The sequence below is a fragment of the Pongo abelii genome, chromosome 15 (genome assembly GCF_028885655.2).
Source record: "Pongo abelii isolate AG06213 chromosome 15, NHGRI_mPonAbe1-v2.0_pri, whole genome shotgun sequence".
NCBI classification, from domain to species: domain Eukaryota; kingdom Metazoa; phylum Chordata; class Mammalia; order Primates; family Hominidae; genus Pongo; species Pongo abelii.
This window is the reverse complement of record NC_072000.2, coordinates 99,827,984-99,849,649: the sequence shown is the minus strand read 5'-3', so window position 1 is coordinate 99,849,649 and position 21,666 is coordinate 99,827,984. Positions and strand designations below refer to the sequence as shown.

The 21,666-nt window shown below is 49.3% G+C and overlaps 1 protein-coding gene across 5 annotated transcripts in view; it reads left to right on the top strand.

Annotated features, from left to right (window-relative positions):
• The window catches only part of SYNE3 (spectrin repeat containing nuclear envelope family member 3), a 109,595-nt gene that overhangs the window by 75,587 nt on the left and 12,342 nt on the right, over positions 1 to 21,666 (top strand). For 3 of the 5 annotated variants that reach the window (XM_024231911.3, XM_024231912.3, XM_024231909.3), the window contains exons 12-17: positions 237 to 398; positions 528 to 700; positions 1,150 to 1,279; positions 3,325 to 3,486; positions 6,890 to 7,039; positions 8,196 to 8,234. In XM_024231911.3, coding sequence (XP_024087679.3) covers positions 237 to 398; positions 528 to 700; positions 1,150 to 1,279; positions 3,325 to 3,486; positions 6,890 to 7,039; positions 8,196 to 8,234 — 816 coding nt within the window. The remainder of the gene's footprint in view (positions 1 to 236; positions 399 to 527; positions 701 to 1,149; positions 1,280 to 3,324; positions 3,487 to 6,889; positions 7,040 to 8,195; positions 8,235 to 21,666) is intronic. The other 2 variants (XM_063715725.1, XM_024231910.3) reach the window with 1 other exon arrangement.

Here is a 21,666-nt window from a genome sequence, read left to right as displayed (position 1 = left end):
CTAGACTTGGTCATTTTCCTAAAAGTAAGACAGGCTTTAAACCAGAGTTGATCTTCCCAGGGTAAATTCCTTGTGCTGTGTGGAGGGAAGGGCCAGCCCAGCCTCTTGTGGTACTACTTGGTGGGGAGCCCTGGGGTCCCCAGCAGGTGTGAGAGCGCTGCAGGGTGGAGGTGGTGCAGGGGTCTCCCCCTCAGCCAGCACTCAGGATGCCCTGGGCTCCCCGGGCTGTGCTGCAGGACCTTGTGGACAGGTGTCGGCAGAGTGTGCAGGAGCACTGCACCTTCAGCCACCAGCTGCTGGAGCTGCGGCAGTGGATCACCGTGACCACACAAAAGCTGAAGGCACACCGGGGAGAGGCGGGCCTGGGGGATGCTGAGTCCCAAGAGGCCGAGTTTGAGGTAAGGCGGTGGTTCCCTCACCCACTTCCCAAAGAAGCAGCCTTGACAGGCCAACGTTCCCACACCAAGGAACAGAAACCTCCCTCTACCCTCACTGTGTGTGTGTCTGTGTGTCTGTGTGTCCTTTAGAGGCTGGTGGCAGAATTCCCGGAGAAGGAGGCCCAGCTGTCCCTGGTGGAAGTGCAGGGCTGGCTGGTGATGGAGAAGTCTTCTCCGGAGGGTGCTGCCGTGGTGCAGGCGGAGCTCAGGGAGCTGGCAGAGTCGTGGCAGGCCTTGAGGCTGCTGGAAGACAGTCTGCTGAGGTGAGAGTGCCTCCTAGGCTCTGAGCCTTGTCTGGGACACCACCCCTTCCCACTCAGGGGCACTCAGGTGCTTGTGGAGCAGACGGCCACGGTGCTGCCCAGTGTGGAGCCAGGGGCCTTGGGCACCTTCACACTTTGGCCCAGTTGGCTATTCTAGCAGGAGCAGGAGGAGCCAGGAAATGTCCCCGTCTTGGGAGTTAGCCCCCAGTCTATACTGGCTTGAGCCTCAGTTTCCCCATCTGCATCAATGGGCATACGCACCTTCATGACAGGTTACTCTGAGTTTAAAGTCAGAAACCGGATGTGAGCATGCCTCGGGAACATTCTCACAAACTTCAATGGGGGACACTGACTCGTGACCCATATTTCCCCAATTCTATTACTTTTCCCATGTCCTGGTGGGTCCCCACCACGTCTCTGCATTGACTGGGCTGAGTTTGTCTTCTCAGCCTCATCAGAAACTGGCATCTGCAGAGGATGGAAGTGGATTCGGGGAAGAAAATGGTTTTCACCAACAACATCCCGAAGTCAGGATTTCTCATCAACCCCATGGATCCTATTCCCAGGCATCGTCGACGTGTGAGTCTGTCTAGCAGGGCTGTGGGAGAAGGGGCCAGGCCCCAGGTCAAGAGGTGGATAGGGGTCTCCAGCACAGGCCCCTCCCTGTCTGGGGCAACATGCTCTGCTCTGAGGACTTGGCCACATCCTGTCTCGTTTGAGCCTGCCCCAGCTGTGGCCAAAGAGCATTTGATCCTACTCCACAGAGGACCTCAGAGATCCCAGAGTCTGCAGAGCCAGGCCACCAGGGCAGGTCAGGGGTATCCCTTAGCCAGTCAGATACTTACCTCTGTAAGCCACTAGCAGCAGCTCCTGCAGGGAAGAGAGTGTCGGGGCTGAAAGCATCCTGCTGGCCCCAGATTGGAAACCGAAACCATACAAGACAGCAATATTTTTGTACCGTGTTTCATCCATCCCTTACTGCTTTTAAACAAACTTGAGCTTTGTGGAAAAGAAAGTTATTCCTTGTTATTCAAATACATCAAATTATTCATTTTCCCATTCATTCTTTCATTCACTCCTCCATTTGCTGAGTGCTACTTTGTTCCAAGGACTGTGCTCAGAGCTAGGATACAGCTGTGAGTAACGCTTCTGACCCTCAGAGAACTTGGAATCCAGTGTAGAGCTTTTCAGTGGGCACACAGCCTTGTATTAAAATGCAGGTTCTGGGCTGAGTATGGTGAGCTACACCTACAGTCTCAGAACTCTGGGAGGCTGGGAGTCCGAGGCAGGAGGATTGCTTGAGGTCAGGAGTTTGAGACAAGCCTGGGTAAGATAGCAAGACCCCATTTCTATTAAAAATATTTAAAATTTAACTGGACATGGTGGTGTGCACCTGTAGTTCCAGCTACTCAGGGGCCTGAGGTGGGAGGATCACTTAAGCCCAGGAGTTTGAGGCTGCAGGGAGCTGTGATTGTGCCACTGCACTCCAGCCTGGTGACAAAGCAAGACCCCATTTCAATCAATCAATCAGTCAACAAAAAGTAATAAAATAAGATAAAATGCAGACTCTGAGTTAGTAGATCTGGCTAGGGCCCACAATTCGATTCTGCATTTCTAACAAGCTCTTGGGATAGGCCCATGCTGCTGGGCCCGGGAGATACTCACCTCTGTGAGCCACTAGCAGTAGCACCTGCAGGGAAGAGAGCATTGGGGCTGAACACTTCCTGCTGGCCCCAGAATGGAAACTAAAATCATACAAGATGGGTCTATTTTTGTGCCATGGCTATATTTTATAAAAGAAAAAAAAAGAACTAACTACATTGTTTTACCCATCACTTTCCCTTACTGCCTTTAAACAAACTGAGCTTTGTTGAAAAGAAAGAAGCAAGGGAGTGGCATCCACAGGCTGTTAAATAAGGGTTTACAAAAAACAAAACAAAACAAAAAAACGTGGTGCACCTTGGCAGACAGGCCAGAGGCTACGGGAGCCTGCAGCAGTTCCTAGGTCCAGGACCAGGAAGCCTCTCCTGGAAGATAAGAAATCTCAGCTGAATTTTCATGACTGAGTGGCAGTGAGGAGAGGAGGGAGAGAGGTGTGTTCCCAACAGAGGAGACAGTGTGTGTGAAGAGCAGAGGGAGAAATTCGAGTGCCAGTTTGAGGGGCCAAGACACGTCTGCAGGCCCAGGCTCAGAGGACAGGGAAGGCAGCACATGCAGTGGAACCAAGACTCCTGGGTCACACTGGGGAGCAGTGAGGGGCACCTACGTGGATAACCAAGAAGTTTGCTGAGTGGGCTTGCATCATAGACAGATCACTCTGGTCATGGAGCCCCGAGGGGCAAGCATGGTGGAAGGGTGACTATTTGTATAGCCATCCTGGTAAGAGATGGTGATGACTTCCGTCACCTTTCAGGGGGCCAGAGAGGGGAGAGTGAGGAATATTCTTGGCCCTTAAATGTGGCCATGTTGAGTAGAGATTCATTGTTCATCCCCCAGGCCTCTCCCGTCACCATTTTGGGCATCTTGTCCTGGTCCCTGCCCCTCTGCCTCAGATGGAATTCCCAGGACACACGGCCAGGGGGCCTCTTTCACCTCTGAAGCTTTGGCCGTGTGTGATCCTACAGGTAAATCTTCTACAGGAAGAAGAAGGGAGCCTTGAAGATTTCGCCCAGCTCCTGAGGAACTTTGAGCAGTGGTTGCAGGTGGAAAACTCCAAGCTGGTTAGAATCATCGCAATGAGAACTTCTACAGCCGAGGACTTGAGGACCAGAAAATCGAAGCTGCAGGTCTGTTCCGCAGGAAAGGTCCCTCATCCATAAGGTTTGCACCCACAGATGCATTTGCCACCAGGGGGGTCTTCAAAAGAAAGAGCACACCCACAGTTTGTGAGCTGTTCTCCCTTGTGTATAGATGATGGCTTTTAAACTTTTTTGGTTCAAAGATTTTAGAACTTTTTCTGGTATTCATTCGTGTGTTCAGCATGCTTATGTATTTCCCTACTTGGAAAATATCACCACTCATCACTTGACTGCTGTCACTTAGCTATTGCTGTGTGACAAACCATCCCAACAGTTTGTGGCTGAAAACAACGACTATGTATTTAACCCATGGTTCAGAAGCATGGCAAGTTAGGCTGAACTCAACCGGGCAGTGCCTCCAGTCTGTCTGCTGTCAGTTGTAGGTCAGTTGGGTGTCTCTACTTCTGGGGGCTAGTGGGCTATTAGAGATGAGAATGACGTGGACTACACATCTCGTATGCTCCTGTGGCACAGCCTGGACTTCTCATAGCAGAGGCAGGGCAGAAGAGAGCAATAGCAGCAGGCAAGGACTTTTGAGGTCAAGACGAGGAGCCAGCATAACATTAATTCCCCTGCATTCTGTTTGCCAAAACAAGCCTAGAGTCAAGGAAAGGGAAAGAGACTCCACTACTTGATGGAAGGGATGGCAAAGTCATATTGCAGTGGGTATGGATATGGCTGGGGGGAGGGAGATGGGGAAAGTCACAGCCATTTTTGCAACCAAACTACCACTTCTCTCCTGTCTTCTTCACTCCCACATCTAATCAGTTGCTAAAGCTCCTTGATTCCACCTCCTAGATATTTTGTGTTTCTCTTCCCTGGCACTACCATTGTCTTAATTTAGGCACTTACCATTTTTGGCCTTGACTATGGCTGTAGCCTCCCAGCTGATCCTCCTTTCTTCCTGTTGGGTCCCATCTAGGTCATGGCTCATTCTGCAGCCAGAATAACAAATATGACCCTGTCCTCCCCCTAATGAAAACCTTTCACTATAGAGTTTAACCCCTGAGTTTATTATTCAAGGCCTTTCTCAACCAGGCCCTAGCTCACTTCTGTTTCCCTATTTTTCTGCAATCTTACCATGATATGTTTAGGTTTGAGTTTCTTTTTATTTATCTGGGTTGGGATTCATTTTAACTCCCGAATCTGTGGTCTAGGATCTTTCTGGAAAACTCTCTAACATTATTTTTTTTTTTCTCTTAATTCCCAAACTTGTTACTTGTATTTTTTTCTACTAACTATATTTCTTAAAATATCACCTCTGCCTTGTTCCCTTTCTCCTCTCCTACTGTGATATCATTTAAACATATGTAACTACTTCTCACTGTGTGCTTTATGTCTTACTCTCTCCTGTGTATTTTTCTTCCTTTTCCCTCTTCGTGTTGCATTCTGGATAGTTTTTCTGATTCATCTTTCAGTTTACTAATTCTCTCTTTAGCTGTGTTTCATCTTATGTTACACATGTCTACTGAGTTCTTAACTTTTGTTGTTGCAGTTATCAGTTCTAGAACTTCTATTTGGTCCTTTTAATAATCTACTCTATCATTTTTCTTATCTTTATTTTTTTTCTTATTTTATAGCTCCTGTCTGAACTGAAACTATCATTTTTCATACCTTTCCAGATACTTGCTGAAATTTTTAAACCTATCTTTTAATTATTTGAACATAGTAAACATAGCGTTTTACAGATTGTGTCTAATAATTCTAATATCTCAAGGCATTTTATGAATGTTTCTGTTGTATATTGTTTCTGCCTCTTCTTACTCTTGGTTTCTTGTGTCTTTGTGTGGATGCTTTGTGTGCTAGACATTGTGTTTGCCAAAATATGTATAAGAGTGATTTAAGATTTAGGATAGGCCGGGCGTGGTGGCTTACACCTGTAATCCCAGCACTTTGGGAGGCCCAGGTGGGTGGATCACCTGAGGTCAGGAGTTCGAGACCAGCCTCAACATGGAGAAACCCCATTTCTACTAAAAATACAAAATTAGCCGGGTGTGGTGGTGCATGCCTGTAATCCCAGCTATTCGGGAGGCTGAGGCAGGAGAATTGCTCGAACCTGGGAGGCAGAGGTTGCGGTGAGCCGAGATCGCGCCATTGCACTCCAGCCTGGGCAACGAGAGCAAAACTCTGTCTCAAAAAAAAAAAAAAAAAAGATTTAGGATAATCTTTTCTGCCAGAGTCGATTTTATTTGCTACTGCCAGGCAAGTAGGGACCTTTCATTCTGGGACCACTAAATCCAAGTTCAAGGCTTGAGTTTCCCTGGTCTACTAACATGACTTTGAACTGGGCTGCAAGCCTACACAAGGTCCAGGTTTACTTCTGGTTCATTTTTAATAGGGTGAAGGCTTTAGGAGCTCAGCAAAAGGGTGAATGAACCCTATCAGAATCTCCACCTCTGCAGGCCCCAGACTTTGACCTTTGTCTCCCCAGCCCAGTGAGGCTGCCAAAAGCAAAGATGTTTTACAGCTATTCCTTCCAAATTGGCAAATGTTCTATGGGCAAAAGCAGAACTGAACACAGCGCTGACTGCCCTGGGTTTTCATTCTTTCCCAAGTTGTGGCCCGGTGTGCCTCACATTCTTTTGTTAATACTTTTATGCCTTTAAAATGCTTTAAATTTTTGTCCTTAGTGAGAGGTTTTGTCCCAATTATCTAGTTGGCCATTACCTGGAAGTCTTCCTTGCCTGCCTCTCCTATCTCATATTTGGCTACTCCTCTCATTCCCCCCACCGCACCACCACCCAACTCCAGCCATATCAGAAATGACTTTCCGTTCCTCAAGTTAAACCCCCTTGCTTTTTGTACAGCATACATTCCTGCAGGCTCTGAGAAGCTAAGCAAGGTGTCCCATATTACATGCTAGTAGAATGGGGCAGAGCCGGGATCCAAAGCCAGGACTTAAACCTGGGCTCCCGGATTTATAGCCCCACTTCTACTGCCCCATCACACCACCTCTCAGGAGTCCTGAGAATAAAAGTTTCCATCCCAAGGGAACACAGTACTTATATTTCCTGAGAAAAATCTGCACATTACAACACCACTCTGCCAGGCTCAAAATGCTAACAGAAAGACATGTTCACAATGACAGCTTTTAGAATGATGCGAACTCTAGTCAAGCCCTCTGGAGGACTTGGTCCTGGAATGTCAGATTTGGAAGTGACCACTGGAGGTCTGCAGCCCAGCTGCCCATTCCATGCAGGAGGCCATCCTGTAACATTCCTGAGAGCAAGGTCTTGAATTGCACAGATGGGAGTCCCACTTTATGGATTCTGTCTGCCTCCTCACTGCCAACCTGTCTGTCGAGTGAAATTTGATGGACCCATCCTTACCAGCCAGGTGGGGCTGTCTGGGCCATTTAGAAGCTGCACCATGATGCTGCTGTTTCCCCCAGGAGCTGGAGGCTCGGGTGCCAGAAGGTCAGCATCTCTTTGAGAACCTCCTTCGTCTCGGGCCAGCAAGGGGGACCTCGGATGAGCTGGAAGATCTGCGCTACCAGTGGATGCTGTACAAGTCCAAGCTGAAGGACGCCGGCCACCTGCTGGTGGGTGCCAAGGATGTGCAGGTCCCAGATTCCAGGGACAGGACTGTAGCTGGGCCTGGATTTGCCTGGGGATACAGTGCTAAGCCTGCATCCACCCTGCCCTGTGCGTTCACACACCAGGCAGAGGTGACCACTCAGGCAGAGGACAGGGACACTCATGGGTTCTGGGCACTTGACTCAGGTGACGCCATTTGGCCATCCAACCACCTCATGAGGCTGAAGTCCCAGTCAGGACAGCAGTGACTTCATAATTAATGTGTAAGGAGTACTTCCTACCTCCCAAGCCGAGGGCCCTGTGTGCACTGTCCCATTCAGTCTGTACAGTTCCCCTCTGCTCAAGTCATTGTATCTCCAGATTCCAGAGGGGAGCTGAGACTCCAAGCAGCGAAAAAACTTGCCCAAGGCCGCATGGGTGGTCAGTGGCAGAGCCAGCCTGCAGAAACACCCTTGTGTTGTAGGCGTGACCTAGGGAAGCACTGGAGTGGCATCAGGAGCCCTGGGGTCCAGCCCCATGTCTCTAACTTGCCCTGTGTCTTAGATGAGCAAGCACCTTCCTTTTCGGGGGCCCCTGTGTCTCCTCACACAAAATAATAATAATAATAATAATAATAATAATAATAATAATAATAATAATAATAGCAAAACTAGTAATGATCATAACCTTTGCTCAATGCCATGTCCTCCTAACAGCCCTTTAAAGGAGGTGCTGTTGTATGCCCTGTGAACCAATGAGGAAACTGAGGCACAGACGTTAAGTTTCCTAGGTCCCTAAGTCTGAGGAGGGTGGTGAGCTGGCCCCTAAGGGCCCTTTCAGCCTCAGACCCCAGCCCCAAGCTGGGCGCCCCAGGCTTTCCTGGCCCGGGAGCAGCCGAGACGGCCACTAGGTGGCAGCCCAGCCCAAGCCAGGTTGGCCATGGCCCCCGCCGGCCTCGGCCACGGCCTTTCCAGACAGAATCCCAGCTGGGCCTGAGGTGTGTTAAAAAGCTCATTAAATCGAATCACCTGCTGGCTCAGGCTGTCCAGATGACCAGAAGTTTTAAAGAAACACTCCCCTGACAAAATGAATATTCCATTACAGGCTCTGTTGGGATTTAAGTTTCACTCACTTAACTTATTTTTTTTTTCCCCCTTTTCCTCTCCTTCCCTAAAATAACAGACACAAAGTTCTCCAGGGGAGCCGACTGGATTCCAAAAGGTACAGTGTCTGCCATCTGCTCCACACGGCTAGCGGGCAGGGTGCCTGGAGGGTTGGTGGGCCCGTGACACTGGGGCAAGACTCGTGGGCTTTCTGGAAGGTTCCAGGAAGACCAAAGAACATTTATGGGGGATCAACTCTGGGTTGCGCTGTGCTGGGCCCCGGGATTCTTGCTCTCAAGAAGCCCCAGGCTTGGGGGGAGGCTGACAGGGTGTGCAGAGTCCTCCGCTGGGACAGGCACATAGCAGAGAGGGGATCTTGGCGTTCACCCTCCCAAATCAGGACACGCTGGGGAGTGGACAAAGATGCTACCAGTGATTACGCTGTGACAACAGGTGCGAACCGGGACTGTCCCAGGAAACCTGGGTTGTTGCGGGCAAACTGGACGTTGTGGCCACCCTGGTGATGGAGAGTCTACGAGGCTCGGTAGGGACAGGAGAGGGAGGGATTGTGCCTTTGAGTTCTACTAGGCAGGTGTTTCCACTTACCCTACTGAGCCAGGCTCAGAGTCACTCCCAGGGTCTTTGCAGGCTGAAGCAATAACGATAACAGCAGTGATAATGACAACAATGAGTAATAGGTGTGATTATTACTCGAGATGCTATGTATTGGCCATCCACTGTGTGTGCCAGGAACTGCGCTAAGTTGTGGTTAGGGCCTCTCCTGTAACTCTCCCAGTGACACCTAGGGGGCAGTATAATCTCAACTTTCAGCGCGAGGAAACAGAAGGGGCAAGCCTGAAGTGACTTGTTCAAGGAAGGCCTCAGCCCCTCAGTGGTCTCTGGCCTCTGAATCCAAAACCCATGTTGTTAACCTTCCACATTGTGACTAGGAGAAGACTTCCCTGGGGCCCGGAGTGTCTCCCCATTTCTGGAAGAGCCAAGTGTAAATCGGTGTCTCCTAGTGCCACTGTTTCCAAGGGAACGAATGCTGTGTTTTCCTGCTAGGCATTGGCCCGTAATGACACGAGCCTCCTCCGGCATGCTCTGATCCAAGGAGCTCTGAGTTCCTTGAGATCTCTCATTCTTTGGAATCTGCGTTTCCTAGAAATCTGTGATTTCTTCTTGGCCTCCGGCTGGTGTCACAAGTAATATCTATAAGAGAGTGGGTGACCAATGGACTGGGCAGGGCAGTCACAAAAATCAAGGCTGGGCTCTGGGCCCAACACCAACTGGCTTTGTGGCTTCAAGGGAGTTGTTTGGCCCCTTGGGGGCTCACTTTCCCCATCTATAAAATGGAGGGTTTTTTTTCACCCTTGAGACAGAGTCTCCGGTCACCCAGGCTGGAGTGCAATGGCGCAATCTCAGCTCACTGCAACCTCTGCCTCCCAGGTTCAAGCAATTTCCCTGCCTCGGCCTCCTGAGTAGCTGGGATTACAGGCATGCACCACTATGCCTGGCTAATTTTTGTATTTTCAGTAGAGATGGGGTTTCACCATGTTGGCCAGGCTGGTCTCAAACTCCTGACCTCAGGTGATCCACCCTCTTCGGCCTCCCAAAGTGCTGGGATTACAGGCATGAGCCACTGCACCTAGCCTAAAATGGAACTCTTAATGACAACCTTATTTACTTCATGAACTTATTTTGAAGATCATGTGAACTGTTGTATATGAAAGTAGAAATGCTTCTGATCACTTAAGCCCTGCCCCCAACACCCCCCAGTTTAGAATAACAAACAGACTTCTCATGAGAAAGGGAAAATCATCAGGAAAGGACAGGTGCTCTACACAGGCCGGCCTGGTGGGTCCTGGTGGGAGACAGGGGACCTAGGACCTTGTGTGCAGACCGACTCTAGCTCCTGCACTTTAAGCCTGTCTCTGGTTGGAAGCCCCCACCTACGCAGCCCCCAGGCCAGGATCCATGTGGGTGTCAAGTCTGGGCCCCCTGGTGTCTAGCCATGGTGCCTAGCACATAGTAAGTGCACACTAAATGTTTTTGAGTAGTGACATTTGCTGGCTGACACCAGCCCTCCAGCACAGGCTCAGGTTCCTGCAACCTGTAATTAATGTGTTACTGTGGTATGTTCACAGCCATAGCGTACATTGCTGTCTCTACCCTCCCTCCCTCCCTTCCTTCCTTTTTCCTTCCTTCCTTCCTTCTTTCCTTCCTTCCTTCCTTCTTTCCTTCCTTCCTTCCTTCCTTCCCTCCTTCCTTCCTTCCTTAGTTCTGACTGTGCCAAGCTCTGTTTTAGGCACTGAGATACATCAGTGAACAGAAGAGCAGTGACCTGTCCTGTAGACTGTACATCCTGCTTGGGTGGAGAGAGGGGGATGGGGCCAGAACACACGTGTCCAGCTGATGTTGCTCAGTAGCACAGTGGGAATCTCTGGGTCAGAGAGCTCTGAAGGTCACACCACTTGGGATCCATGTAGCCCTGAGGTGTATCTTGTCTATGACCAGAAGACGTTGGGCACAGCTTGGTGGGGTATGCAAAGCAGGAAAGCCCTAAAGGACTAAAGAATCTGCTTACTTGTGCTATGTTTAAAACAGCTGGATGTGTAAAAATTTGACTTTGGTGCTTGCTGGCTTTTGAGCTAACGGATCTCAGCCTACTGTGAAGAAGTAAACAATGTGGGGGCCAATACATGGAGACCATCTGTGGCTCATTTATAGGACAGCTTGATAAAACATAGATTGCTGGACCCTACTTCCGGAGTTTTTGATTCATTAGTTTTAGGGTGGCCCATGAATCTGCATTTCTAACACGATCCCAGGTGATGCTGCTGCTGGGGGCCCGGGGACCACACTTTGAGAACCACCACTTTACACTCTGGGTTCAAACCCAGGCTCCACCATTAGTGTGTGTGACCTTCAGTGAGTCATTTAGCCGCAGTCTTCCAAACTCAAATGTGAGTCCACTCAGCTCCTGGTAGCAAAGTTCCTGTTGTAACAATGGCACATAGTAGGTTCTCAAGTGCTGTGTGAATGGGGACCTGGGAGACTTCTGCAGACACCGTCCTGCTTTTCTTTCTGAGAGCGAAGGGAGCAACGACACATCTGAGGGGGAAATCCTCCCTTCGCTTTGGTGTGTGCGTGATTCTTCGCGGGTTGGGGTGTGGCATATGCCTGTGTGGTTATGCGCACGCATGCACGTATGCACATCCACAGGCCTGGCAGGTAGAAAGTAGGTGCTGTCTTCAGAGGCTGTAATCTTGCCAACTTAAAAACATTCCACATATTATTTTTGGTCTAAGGGGAAAGGGGAAAAAAAAACTTACCCCAAAGCTAATTATTTATGAGCAGTTGGTTCTCCACACTTTTTTTCCTACCTTCATGCTCCAAGTCATTGAAAGCCCCAGCTACGTCAGTGGCTTCAGCCTGCTTGTTTGTATAAACAGAATAATTAAGATTTATTAAATTTGCAGCTGCCTACGCACTTGCCAACTCACTGCCGCGGGTGTGTTTGCCTGCAGCATTTAGACACGTGAAATGTAATTGCTTTTTGAGTTGCTGTTGTGCTGTGAGTCAACTAAATTGCATTCCTTGCATTGGCCCAGGGAAGCGGTATAGCCCTACCTGAGACAAACTTTTAGTTGGGGATGGATTGGTCAAAGGTTCTGCGAGCCAAGGTGAAATAGGGCAGTGCTAGTTTGCAGAAGCAGAGAGCAGGCATCTCCGATCCATTTCATATGTGGGCTCTTGGAATATAGACCTAGATGTTGTGTGACCTGAGAGTAGCATTTTATTTATTTGACTGTGTTTCATAGGTTTTAAGACTCATAATTTTTCACATTTTCACATCTCTGGAATTTGGGTTCCTTATTACAATGTAGTTTTTCCAGTGAAGATTTAGGTTTACTGCCCGTCACCCCCAACCTGAGATTCCTTTAAATTAAAATGTCTGCTTGCGGGTTGTGTTCTATTTGGGTTTCCTTTGGACCACACTGATTGTGTAAACCGAGACCGCCAACCTTGGGGAGCTCCAGCCTGTGGTTCAAACTCTTAAGGAAGAGTTTTGATTTCCTACTTCACCCACTGCCAAGAGAAGACCTGGAATTTCCTTGCCTCCTCTTTCTGTGAGGTGGGTTTATTTCTCATTTCTCCTTACATTGAAGGTGCAGCTCCCTTGGTCCCCCATACTGATGTGGGCTTTCCAATCAGATGCACCATCTTGGTTGCTGTTCTTTTCTTTCTTAGCGGTTTGTAAAATAATGGTGCACTTTATAATCAGTGTCTTAGATTGAATGAGCTACTGTAATACCAAATCTCAGTGAGTATGCCATGTTAGATCATAACTTTCTCTCAAAATTTGTAGGGACCAGCCCCACAGGGTCAGTGGGTTTTTCCCCATGTGCGGAGACGAGAGATTGTAGAAATAAAGACACAAGACAGATAAAAGAAAAGACAGCTGGGCCCGGGGGACCACTACCACCAAGACGTGGAGACCGGTAGTGGCCCCGAATGCCAGGCTGCGCTGTTATTTATTGGATACAAGGCAAAAGGGGCAGGGTAAGGAGTGTGAGTCATCTCCAATGATTGACAAGGTCACATGAGTCACATGTCCACTGGACAGGGGGCCCTTTCCTGCCTGGCAGCCGAGGCAGAGAGAGGGAGAGAGAGAGGACAGCTTATGCCGTTATTTCTGCATATCAGAGACTTTTAGTACTTTCACTAATTTGCTACTGCTATCTAGAAGGCAGACCCAGGTGTACAGGATGGAACATGAAAGCGGACTAGGAGCGTGACCACTGAAGCACAGCATCACAGGGAGACGGTTAGGCCTCCGGATAACTGCGGGTGAGCCTGACTGATGTCAGGCCCTCCACAAGAGGTGGAGGAGTAGTCTTCTCTAAACTCCCCCGGGGAAAGGGAGACTCCCTTTCCCAGTCTGCTAAGTGGCGGGTGTTTCCCCTTGGCACTGATGCTACCACTTGACCACGGTCCGCTTGGCAATGGGCGTCTTCCCAGACGCTGGCGTTACCGCTAGACCAAGGAGCCCTCTGGTGGCCCTGTCCAGGCATAACAGAAGGCTCGCACTCCCGTCTTCTGGTCACTTCTCACTATGTCCCCCCAGCTCCTATCCCTGTATGGCCTGGTTTTTCCTAGCTTGTGATTATAGAGTGAGGACTGTTATAATATTAGAATAAAGAGTAATTGCTACAAACTAATGATTAATGATATTCATTGATATTCATATATAATCATATCTAAGATCTATATCTAGTATAACTATTCTTTTTTTTTTTTTTTTTTTGAGACGGCTGGAGTCTCACTTTGTTACCCAGGCTGGAGTGCAGTGGTGCGATCTTGGCTCACTACAAGCTCCGCCTCCTGGGTTCACGCCATTCTCCCGCCTTAGCCTCCCAGGTAGCTGGGACTACAGGCGCCCGCCACCATGCCCGGCTAATTTTTTTTGTATTTTTAGTAGAGACGTGGTTTCACCGTGTTAGCCAGGATGGTCTCAATCTCCTGACCTTGTGATCCACCCACCTCGGCCTCCCAATAGTATAACTATTCTTACTGTATATATTTTATTATACTGGAACAGCTCGTGCCCTTGGTCTCTTCCCTTGGCACCTGGGTGGTCCGCCGCCCACAAAAATTACGATTTTTTTTTTTTGCAAAAATCCCTTTTGTGTGTCAGGCACTGTGCTGGGCACACGTGTGCTTGGTCTTTAACACTCACAACTGCCTTCTCCTTTTATAGTGGGAGGAAATGGTTTCTGGGCCCCTTAGCACCTTCTCTCACACGTGGGATGGGGTCAGATGGGAGTTGGGAGAGGCAACATAGGTTGAGTTTTTACCCCTGTGACTTACCGTGGAACTCCGGGGGCAGGTCAAATCTGCTTCTTCCCTGGTCACAACCAAAGGCCTGGGCTTTGCTAGGGCCATGCAGTCTCTGACCTCTAAAAGGGAGAGCCAGGGCAGGCTTCAAACCGTGCTCTGTGTCATCCCACAGCCTTGCCACTCCATCCGTCTACAGAGCCCAGAAGCAATCAGTCTTTGATGATTTGTGAACAAGTTGGTGCTAAAACTTTGGTCATGAAGTATTTGAAACTAGTCCTTGACTACTGAGATCCAGAGAAGCATTCTCTACACTTGCTCTTTCTATTTCTTTGTCTTTCTGTCACTCATCTTCCACCCCACAACTCCTCTGAAATTCACCCCAGTGAGGTACCAGTAGCTACTTCTTCACTAAGACCAGTGAACTGCTGTCCTCATCACACTTGGCCCTGGGGCACTGGGGTTGATGACCACGGCCTCCTCTTCCAGCTACCTCTATCCTGATACTTCTCTCTTGTTTTATTTTTTGCCAGCTATCTAAGTCAGTGTTGATAACACTCAATGTTGATAAAATACTATTGTTTAATCCACAGTCCATATTTTAAAAGTTTAAGCTGTCTCAATAGTCTCTTTTGAATTTATTGACTTTCGTTTTTGAGCAGCTTTCGGTTTATAGAAAAATTGAGCAGAATGTACAAAGTATTCCCATACACCTCCTCTCATCCCAGCCTCCTCCATCTTCCCCATTAATTAACATCTTGCATTAGTGTGGTCCATTTGCTAAGGCTGATGAACCACTTGATATATTGTTATTAACTCAGTCCACAGCTTGCCTGAGCGCTCACTCTTGGTGTTGTACAACCTATGGGTGTGGACAAAGGTCTAATGACCAGTAGCCACCACTAAAGTATGATGCAGAAGAATTTCACTGCCCTGAAAATCCCCTGTGCTCCACCTACTCATCCCTCCCCACCTCTCCCCAGGCCCTGGCAACCATACATCTTTCTGATGTCTCTATGGTTTGCCTTTTCTGGGACGTCCTATGGCTGGATTCATACACTATGCAGCCTTTCAGGCTGATGTCTTTTACCTGTCAACATGCATTTAAGTTTCCTCAGTGTCTTTGTGGCTTGATAGCTCATTTCTTTTTTCTTTTTCTTTTCTTTTCTTTTTTTTTTTTTTTTTTTTTTGAGATGGGGTCTCACCTGTTGCCCAGGCTGGAGTGCAGTGGTGCAGTCTCTGCTCACTGCAACCTCCATCTCCCAGGTTCAAGCGATTCTCCTGCCCCAGCCTCCCGAGTAGCTGGAATTACAGGTGCCCACCACCACACCAGGCTAATTTTTTTTTTTTTGTATTTTTAGTAGAGATGGGGTTTCACCATGTTGGCTAGGCTGGTCTCAAACTCCTGACCTCAAGCGATCCACCTGTCTTGGCCTTTCAAAGTGCTGGGATTACAGGCATGAGCCACTGCGCCAGGCCAATAGCTCATTTCTTTTGACCGCTGAATTATATTCCATTGTCTGGACGTATGACTTACAGTCTTACTGGTAGATTTTTTTTTCTCAGTCCAGGATCCAATCCAAGATCATACATTGCATTTATTGTCACATCTCTGTTTTCCTCCAATCTGGCCCAGTTCCTCAGTTTTTCTTAATTCTTCTTGACCTTGACCTTTTTGAGTACAGGCTGGACAGTTTGTGGAATATCCCTCGGTTTGGGTTTCACTGCTGTTTCCTTGTGATTGGATTTGGTGGCAGGTTCCTGGCAGGAATATCACAGAGCGGTGCTGTGGTTTACTTGTGCCTCTTATCAGGAGACACATGGCATCAGCATGTTGCACATGGGCTGTGCTCACTCTGATCATCAGTTAAGAGTGGCCGCCCTTAGGGAGGCTTCTCCCTGTGAAGTTGCTACCATTGCTTTTGTAATGGATAAGTGACCTGTAGGGGCTGGGTAGAGGCACTAGAAATACAATGCCTCCTTCTTCATGGGTGGCATCCTCAGGTTCTCCAGGACCTGTCCCTCTCCTGGGTCACTCTCCCTGGCACCTCCTTCCACACCTGTGGTTTGCACACTATCTCATGGGTCACTCTCCCTGGCACCTCCTCCCATGCATGTGGTTCATGCACCATCTGGTAGGTGGCTCTCCCTGGCATCTCCTTCCAGGCCTCTGGTTTATGCACTGACTCTTGGGTCATTCTCTCCTTGGCATCTCCTCCCACAGCTGTGGCTTTCTGCACCGTCTCGTAGGTGACTCTCCCTGGCACCTCCTCCCACACGTGTGGTTATGCACCGTCTCGTAGGTGACTCTCCCTGGTACCTCCTTCCACACGTGTGGTTATGCACTGTCTCGTAGGTGACTCTCCCTGGCACCTCCTCCCACGCGTGTGGTTATGCACTGTCTTCAGACTGTGTGAGCTCTTGCTTCATCTCTAATGCAGGTCTCTCCTTCTAGCCTCAGTCCCAAAACCTCAACTGCCCACTAGATGTTTCCTTGGGGGTCCCACAGGCACCTCCTACTCATCATATCTAAAGCTGACCTCCCATGCCCATCAAATCCCCATCCCCGGCAAATCCCCATCCCCGTCAAATCCCCATCCCCATCCCCGTCAAATCCCCATCCCCGTCAAATCCCCAACCCCGTCAAATCCCCATCCCCGTCAAATCCCCATCCCCATCAAATCCCCATCCCCATCAAATCCCCATCCCCATCAAATCCCCTCCCCATCAAATCCCCATCCCCATCAAATCCCCATCCCCATCAAATCCCCATCCCCATCAAATCCCCTCCCCATCAAATCCCCATGCCCACCAAATCCTCATCCCCATCAAATCCCCATCCCCATCAAATCCCCATCCCCATCAAATCCCCATCCCCATCAAATCCCCTCCCCATCAAATCCCCATCCCCATCAAATCCCCATCCCCATCAAATCCCCATCCCCATCAAATCCCCATCCCCATCAAATCCCCATGCCCCTATCAGCAAAAAGCATCATGATCACCCAGTTTCCCAAACTAGGTTCCTGTGGGTCAACCTAGACCCTCACTGACCTTGGTCTCCATCCTAGGAGCAGAGCCTGCTCATAGGGGGATGGCAGATAAGGAAAGGTGCAGAAGGGAAGTGGGGGGAGGAGAGGAAGCCTATGGTCATACATCTGCTCCTGGATGAGGCTCCGTCCTTGCTTGAGTAATGACAATATCACTCCATCATTACATCCATGGGCACTTCTCACCTATTAGCTAAACCACAGGCCAGCTCAGATCATCCCATCCCTTTCCCTCTCCAAACTCAACTGAAAAAATACATCTCTGTGGCCTGACATCCACGCAGAGCCACCCCAGTGAGGAGGCAAGACGAACCCAGCCCCCTGCCCAGCCACTGCCATCGTGTCCACGTGTGGGAAATTCCTGGAGCCTCTGAGCTCTTACGGGGAGCAAATGTAGGGCTGTAATTCAGTGCTTCTGGTGCCTAGAACTTAGTGAAGACAACATCCAAGTCAGAAGTGGCAGGGCCCAGTCCGGGAAACCAGGGCTGCCCTAAGACCTGCTGGCGCTGCCAGAGCAAGACAGTAGTCCCAGCCACACCCCCTTCCTGGGAGTCTTGGGGACACCCAGGAGGAGGAAGCCAGCAGGGGCTGAGCAGTGCTCAGAGGAGCCTTCAGAGGTCAACACGTGGCTCAGTGAGGGTTTCATGAGAGGCACTGGGGCGGGCGCACCCTCCATGCCAGAGAGCAGCTGGCTCAGTGGACCTCCTCCCACCGTCCCGCGCTTGGTGCCTGCCTAGAAGCATCTTTGTAGTGGGTACTGAGACCTGGCCAGGTCCTGGGTAAGACCCTTAGCCTCAGTGGTGATGGCGTGTGACTTCCTCCCTCCGGGCCCCAGGTCAGAGCACACCCACCCTCCACAGATCCAGGTTGAACAACAGAGGCCCCAGAGACTTTTGTTGTCTTTTGAATTGCTGTTTCTTGTGAGAAATGCCACGTGGGATAGTAGGAAGAGCCTGGGCTCTGGAGTGACACTGTAGAGCTGAGCCTATCTGTGTGACCTTGGACTGGGTACTCTCCCAGACTCAGTTTCTTCCTCTGTAAAATGGGCATAGGAAAGTCGGCCTCACAGAGATGCTCAAGGCGCCCAGGAGGCCCCTGAGTGAGGTGAAGAGCGGAGCTCAGGACCTCTGGGGGTGTGTTTAGTGAGTTCACTAACAAGTGGAGCCCAGACATCCTGGTGAACCATGGGCACAGTGAGAACAGCTTGCAGACAGCAGGTGGCCCGTGTCTCAGTGGTGGCCTCCGATGTACTGAGGGAGAAGCTGATGGCCAGAAGTGCAGGGAGGGAAGAAGCCTTATATTCATGGTTTCATTCATTCGGCAAATACTTACTGAGCACTGCTGAGGATACAGTAAAGCATAAGACTAATGTGGACCCCGCCTCCGAGGAGTTAAGGGCAGCACAGATCTTAATCAGTGATCCAGAAGAAAGGGTGCCCTGAGGATGTGTAAGGCCAGGGAAGGTCTCCTGGAGGAAGTGACTCAGGGTGAGATTAGAGTGATCAGTCAGCGCTAACCAGGTGGAGTGGAGAAAGGGCAGTGAGCATTCCAGACACAAGGGACAGCCTGTGCAAAGGCCCTGTGGCAATAGGATGTGAGGGTCTTTAAGGAGCTGAGAGATGGCATTTAAAGAGGGCAGTGCTTTCTTCCCTGATGGGACCAGAGGTGATGATGGTGCCTAATCCCTGCATCCCTGGTGGAGGGGAAGCTTGTGGGGCTTGCAGGAGCTGCCTCTCTGCCCCACACCCATCAGCCAGAGGAGAAAGGAAGTGAGCCTTTATTGGGTGTTTACTGTGCACTTTATGCATAGCATGCATGGCCTCATTTATCCTTCCTACATTGGTAAGCAAGTATCACTCTCTCCCAACAGAGAAGAAACTGAGGCTCTGAGAGGCTAAGTGACATGCCCTAGGTCACACAGCTAGGAAGTGGCAGAGTCAGGGTTAGAACCCAAGATTCCAAACCTTATATTCCCCCCACATCCCATTTCACCAATGGTAGATTAGGTCTCATGGACTGTGATGAACTCTAGCCTGTGATCCGCAGAAATCTGGAGTCTCAGATTCATCATGTAAGACCTTGGAGGACTCTTGGTCAGAGCCTCTGTTGGGTATGTTAACTCCTTCACACAACATATGCTCCATCCCCACCCCCATGGGCTCATCAACCCCTGCTTTCCTACCTTCAGGGATGATGTATTAGTCCGTTTTCATGCTGCTGATAAAGACATACCTGAGACTGGGTAATTTATAAAGAAAAAGAGGTTTAATGAACTCAGTTCCACGTGGCTGGGGAGGCCTCACACTTGTGGCGGAAGAAGAAAGGCACGTCTTACACGGCAGCAGACAAGAGAGAATGGGAGCCAAGTGAAAGGGGAAACCCCTTAAAAACCATCAGATCTTGTGAAACTTATTCAGTACCACGAGAACAGTATGGGGGAAACTGCCCCCATGATTCAATTATCTCCCACTGGGTCCTTCCCATAACACATGCGAATTATAGGAACTATAATTCAGGATGAGATTTGGGTGGTGACACAACAAAACCATATCAGATTGGGAGCTTATAACTTCCTGAGGAAGCCCCTTCTCTCTTTGGAAGAGCTGAGATTGTCATTTTTCTTGTTGGCTTCTTAGAAGGTTGTGTGTATGTGTGTGTCTGTGTGTGTGTGTGTCTGTGTGTGTGTGTGTCTGTGTGTTTTTTCGAAGCATTTGAGAAACATATTGAAAGGTGTCTTATTTTTAAGAGCATTTTGGAATGCAGGGCCCTCTAAGTGAGGATGTGAGCTCTAAGTAAACAGGCACTGGGCAGGCAGCAGGAATCCTTTGAGAAGACCACCCCTTGTCAACACTTGTATGTGTAAACACTTTTTGGACCTTCAGAAATGTTTTCCCCAGAGGATCATGGCCAAGGCACAACCCCTCTCTTGAATAAGCAAAATGTTAGCTCTGAGAATGGAGGGGCAAATAAAAAAGGACACTTGTAAGCAGACCCTCCATTTGGGAGAACCTTAATTACAGGTTGTCAGTTGCAGTGGAAACCCAGGCTGGGTGACCCTACAGCTCATTGTCTTGCCCCTTTTCTCTCTCCCTGGGTGGGTCTCATGGGTCAGAGATTTGGCTCCACCCAGCCCAGCAGCTATGGGAAGAACCACCTTCTCTGTGAACTCACACTCATTCAGCTGCTTAAACAATGTGTCACCCACCCCCACCCTCCACTCCCGAAGTCACTGCTGAAATACATGCAGCCAAGAGTACTTATTCATTGTTATAAGCAGCCTGTTTTATAAAATCAGTGTCTAAGGACTTTGGTGAGTGAAAACATTTGAGGCTGGAGGCACAGAGTTAAGTGTTATCATCTGGAGGAGATACTTGGAGCAGGGGAATACATGAGTTGACTCAGAGAGGAGAGGTAGAGAGACAGAACTGCCCAGGTTAGAACATCCCAGGAACATTTGCATTTAACAGTGCTTCTTCATCACCATCATCACCCTCACCATCACTACCACCACTACCACTATCACCACCACCATCACCATCATCCTTAACACCATTGCCCTCACCATCACCACCACCATCATCCTTACCACCATTACCCTCACCACCACCACCACTACCATCTCTACCTCCATCATCATCACTATCACCATCATCACCACCATCACAATCATCCTTACCACCATTACCCTCACCATCACCACCACCACTATCTCTACCTCCACCATCATCACCATCACCATCATCACCACCATCACCATCATCCTTACCACCATCACCATCACCATCACCATCATCTTTACCACCATCACCATCACCATCATCCTTACCACCATCACCATCACCATCACCATCACCATCATCCTTACCACCATCACCACCACCACCATCATCATCACCATCACCATCACCATCATCCTTACCACCATTACCCTCACCATCACCACCACCACTGTCTCTACCTCCATCATCATCACCATCACCACCACCACCACCATCACCATCATCCTTACCACCATCACCATCACCACCATCACCATCACCATCATCCTTACCACCATTACCGTCACCATCACCATCACCACTGTCTCTTCCTCCATCATCATCACCATCACCACCACCACCACCATCACCATCATCCTTACCACCATCACCATCACCATCATCCTTACCACCATTACCCTCGCCATCACCACCACCATCTCTACCTCCACCATCATCATTACTATCACCATCACCACCACCATCACCATCATCCTTACCACCATCACCCTCACCATCGTGACCACCACCACCATCACTATCATCATCATCCCCATCACCATCATCACCATCACGATCATCATCTCTATCACTCACACTTACCATCACCATCATCACTATTACCATGATCATTATCACCATCATCACCATCTTACTCTCACCACTCCACCCCAACCCCACCACCATTAGCGTCATGGTCATTATCACCATCACCACCATCATCAAGCATCACTGCCATCATTGCCATCACCTCCATCACCATGGTCACTATCACTATCATCATCACGGGACTGTGGCTTTTGGTGCCCTGGAGGGTGAACCTTGGTTCTTCAGGGAGCCAGCAGATATATTCTATAATAATAGTACTAGTGCTGTGATTACTAATATTAATAGTAATGAA